This window comes from Pituophis catenifer, unplaced genomic scaffold (genome assembly GCF_029215685.1).
Source record: "Pituophis catenifer annectens isolate HBS135680 unplaced genomic scaffold, rPitCat1.0.hap2 SCAF_15, whole genome shotgun sequence".
Classification (NCBI taxonomy): domain Eukaryota; kingdom Metazoa; phylum Chordata; class Lepidosauria; order Squamata; family Colubridae; genus Pituophis; species Pituophis catenifer.
In genome coordinates, this window is record NW_027256895.1 from 11,340,851 (window position 1) to 11,344,015 (window position 3,165).

The 3,165-nt window shown below is 37.2% G+C and overlaps 1 protein-coding gene across 1 annotated transcript; it reads left to right on the forward strand.

Annotated features, from left to right (window-relative positions):
* Positions 1–240: 240 nt before the first annotated feature.
* On the forward strand, positions 241–1,263 carry LOC139324353 (olfactory receptor 6X1-like). Its single transcript, XM_070954068.1, has one exon. The coding sequence runs from the start codon at positions 241–243 to the stop codon at positions 1,261–1,263; it is 1,023 nt and encodes a 340-aa protein (XP_070810169.1).
* The last annotated feature ends 1,902 nt before the right edge of the window (positions 1,264–3,165 follow it).

Sequence of the window (3,165 nt, forward strand, 5' to 3'; positions counted from 1 at the left end):
TGCAAATGATAAAATGCATTTCCTTTTTTCATTAGACAGACAAATTTAGATAAATAGAACACTTCAGAAGTTTTAAATGCACTGTGCTTCCTACACCCTTCCTTCCTGGGATTTTTTTTCTTCATTTGTTTCTGTTTCTTAACTTTATTTGTAAATGTAATGCACACATTAGCAGTATTTTCTTGAAATACTAGAAGTTATCAGAGCTACCACTGAGAAATCATTGACAATTTTGAAACGATGGAGCCTAGGAATATGTCCACAGTAACTGAATTCATCCTATTAGGAATTCCTTTTCTGTATGATTTTCACCGAGTCTTCTTTGCGGTGCGTCTGTTCATGTACCTTGTAACCATCCTTGGGAATGGCTTCATCCTCATTATTGTCGCAATTGAGCCAAGACTTCAGACTCCGATGTACATCTTCCTGAGCAACCTTGCTTTCCTGGAGATCTGCTATACCTCCAGCGGGGTACCTAAATTGCTACAGACGTTTATACAAACCAAAACAACCATCTGCTTCCACTGTTGCCTCACTCAAGGATTTTTTCACAACTGTCTTGGTAGTACAGAACTTTTTACCCTCACCGCTATGGCCTTTGACCGCTATCTGGCCATCTGCAAGCCCCTTCAGTATCCTATCATGATGTCCAAGCATCTGTGCCTTCAAATGTCTTTGGCCACCTGGTATGCCGCCTTTGTGATTATCTTTTTTATTTATTTGAACATTTGGAGATTGCCATTCTGCGGGTCGAATGTTGTTAACAGTTACTTCTGCGATTTGGGTCCTCTGTTGAGCCTTGCCTGTGCGGACACCCATTTTATTGAGTCTCTCATACTGTTCAACGCTTTTGTAATCATTATTATGACGTTGCTTCTCACGATTCTGTCCTATATTTTCATCATTGCCACTGTCCTGCGCATTCCCTCCGCCGTAGGGCGGAAGAAGGCCTTCTCCACCTGCACATCACACCTGGTGGTGGTGTCCATATTGTATGGCACTCTTGTCTTCATGTTTGTGAGGCCCAACATCCACGCCTCAAACCTCGTGACAAGGACTGTGGCGGTCTTGAACACCACTCTTATCCCAATGCTGAATCCTTTCATATACACAATTCGGAATGCCGAAGTCAAAAAAGCCATCCAGAATGTAATCCATAAAAGGAAAAGGATCTTAAATGGAGATAATGACCGGTACAATAGTTCCAGGACTCACACAGGTAGTAGGAATAAGATGAATTTTAGAAAATGGTGGCATCAGTGACAGTTTAAGTGACACAATCAGAATTCAAGTGGCAATAATTTCAGACTAAAAAACACCATTTGACTTCATAGTTTACAACACAGGTAGTCCTTGACTTATGACCACAATGTGAGTCCAACGTTTCTGTTGTAGAGACAATTGTTAAGTGAGTTTTGCCCCGCTGTACTCTCTTTCTTTCTTTCTTTTTTTTAAAAAAATCTTTATTAAATATTTACAGTAAAATTAACACATAATAATGATTGGAAAACAATATAAGAAATGAAATGTAGGAACACATAAACACAAGACTAAAACGAAACAACAAACATGACTAACCGAGAGTTAAGCTCACTCTCCAATTAATATTAACTAATATCATCCTAACCAAACATTTCAATACAATCAAGTTCTTTTAACTATCTACAAAACAATTGGCCTGTTTTTTTTCAAAATTATAAAGATTTATATAGCCTATTAAGTATCTATTTAATCTAATTAGACTATCTTATCACCTATCTCCTAGGTTTAACCTTTTTTTAAGCCAGACAAAGCATCTGTCCCAACTTCTATTATATATTGAGTCTTTCTTATCTTTTAAGATACATGTTAACCTGTCCATCTCAGCACATCAGAGAATCTTATTTATTATCAGATGGTCAGGGGGCGTATCTGCATCTTTCCACAGTTGAGCAAATGCCATTCTCGCTGCTGTTGAGACATGGACAAATATATACCAATCCTTGTTGTCAATGTGGTCCGGTCTTATTCCAAGTAAGTAGAGGTCTGGGTGAAGGGGAAAGCTCACACCTGTTATTTCCAGCAGCCACTGCTGTATTTTTCCCCAATAGAGTCTAGTTGATGGACAAATCCACCACTGATGGAGGAAAGTACCCTTGGCCGACCCATATTTCCAACATCTATCAGAGGATCCTGGGAACATCTTAGTGATTCTGGCGGGGGGGGGAGATACCAACGGTAGATCATCTTATAAAAGTTTTCTTTGAACGGGGAAGAAAGGGTCAGTTTCATAGGTTTTTTTGCCCCGCTGTACTCTCTTTCTTGACACGGTTGTTAAGTGAATCACTGCAGTTGTTAAATTAGTAATATAGTTGTTAAGCGAGTCTGACTTTTTCATTGAGTGAAACTGTTGGGTGAAACTGATCCTAGAGGCATTGTTTCTTTTTTTTAAAAAAAGCCTCTCTACTTACAATCATTCATTTAATGACATTCATTCTGGTTTTGTTTTAATTATTATTTAAAAAGTAAGAAGAGGATCAATTAAGTCCAAAATTACATGTCAGTTACAACTTTTGGGAACTTTGGTAACCCTTTTATTCTGCAAAGGCGCTCATGGAAAGAACTGTTGCAATGTTTCAGTTTTTCGTTTTGAGATCCCTTCCTTTTAATGGATTACTGGCTAGATGAAAGAAAAGCATATCAAAATCATAATATGGTTTGATCTGAGCTTTGTTAATTCTCTGCTTTGATATGGCCTACAGGCTAATCAATAAAGCTATCATATCTTTAAGAAATGTAATTAATAGAAAATCAATTCAAAAAATTCAAAAAGAAGAAAAAGAATGAATTTGAACCTTCTTTTCAGACAAAAATATTGTTGATCCCTGGTTTATTTGTGAATATTTTTATTTATTTATTCAATTTCTATAGCCACCCAACTCAACCAAGGGACTCTGGGCAACTTACAATAAGAGATGTAAAATGTTGTTAAATTCTTGGTTTTCTCATTCACATCATCATTCTGTTCTTATTTATTCATTCATTCATTTGTTCATTCTGTCAGGGTTCTGATGGATGCCCTAATTAAATCATGAGCTTCAAAAGAAATCCACTTATTTATTAGGAGCTCTATGTCAGCATGTTCCCAAATGAAGCCAACTCTGACCTGATGTAATTTATGGCCTT